At 34.8% G+C, this 1356-nt stretch overlaps 1 protein-coding gene across 1 annotated transcript; it reads right to left on the reverse strand.

The window, feature by feature from the left end:
* Positions 1-347: 347 nt before the first annotated feature.
* LOC141695506 (uncharacterized) lies at positions 348-1133 on the reverse strand. The gene has a single exon (XM_074499745.1). The coding sequence runs from the start codon at positions 1131-1133 to the stop codon at positions 348-350; it is 786 nt and encodes a 261-aa protein (XP_074355846.1).
* Between the last annotated feature and the right edge of the window lie 223 nt (positions 1134-1356).

Here is a 1356-nt window from a genome sequence, read left to right on the forward strand (position 1 = left end):
TTAAAACTAACTATTGCTAAAACTAACCACTACTAATTAATGGGTAAATTACATGTCCATAATTTACTCCATAAGTCCACTACCCCACTACTAAACAATTCTAAAATAATATTTTTCTCTAATAATTAATCTATTGCTAAATATCTAATAATTAAATAAACAAATAATTAATAACTAAATTTAAGATTATTCCAACATTCACCCCCATAATCTTAAATTTACGAAGCACTTTCTCTTCGCCTGTGATGCACTTCTCATCACCATCAATTTTGATGCACTATCTCATCAAAAACACTTTGGAGCACTTTCTCTTCAAAAACACTTTGGAGCACTTTCTCTCCACAACTCTAAAGGAGTGGTTCTCCCTCGATCAATTGTGCCATCCTTTCTTCATCATTCTGAAATCTACAATTCTTTGCCAGATGCCCATATTTTTTGCATTTGTAGCATTGTGGCTTTCCTTTGTACCAGCAGTCTTTTTCTTCATGTCCCATCTTATGACAATGGTTGCATTGAACTTTGTTACCTGTGCCTTTTGAGGATGAAGCTTTAACTAATAGCAGTCCCTCATTTTTTCCTCCAATTTCTTCCTCCCTCATTGATCTCCTTTGGTCCACAGCGTGAAGTGAATTGATCAATTCTGAAACAGTTAATTTTGAAAGATCTTTAGTATCTTCAAGTGAGGAAATTTTAGTTTCATACCTCTCAGGAAGAGTCACTAAAAGTTTGTCCACTACTCTTTGACTTGAGAAATCTCCACCAAGTAGTTTGATTTGGTTAACAATGGACATCAACCTACTCCCATATTCCTTGACGCCTTCATTATTTTTCATTCTCATCATCTCAAACTCTCTCTTGAGGTTCAGAATTTGCATCAGTTTGGTTTGTTGATTGCCTTCAAATTCTTCCTTAATCTTTGTCCATGCTTCTTTAGGAGTATCACAACTCATAATAGTTGTAAAGATCTCTTCCGACACAGCCGAATGTAGACATGAAAGTGCCTTTGCTTCTCTAGCCACTTCTTCATCACGTTTTTTGATTTGGGCTACTGTAGGATTTTGTGGAAGAAGGGTTGGCTCAACATCACTCTCGATTGCTTCCCACAAACTCAAAGCTTTCAAATATGATTTCATTTTGATAGCCCATGAATTATAATGATCTCCTTTGAATAATGGAATAGAGACGGAGAAATTGTTTGATGCCATGGAAAATATTAAGGATAATATATATATGTATATGTGTATTTTTATAAGAGTTTTATAAGCCCCGGATCATATGGCTCTGATGCCAATGTTGAAAAAACTTAGAGGAAAAAAGAAGACACCTATATTTTGCAGAGAACTTGTACTGCTATAT

This window comes from Apium graveolens, chromosome 11, assembly GCF_009905375.1.
Source record: "Apium graveolens cultivar Ventura chromosome 11, ASM990537v1, whole genome shotgun sequence".
Taxonomy (NCBI): domain Eukaryota; kingdom Viridiplantae; phylum Streptophyta; class Magnoliopsida; order Apiales; family Apiaceae; genus Apium; species Apium graveolens.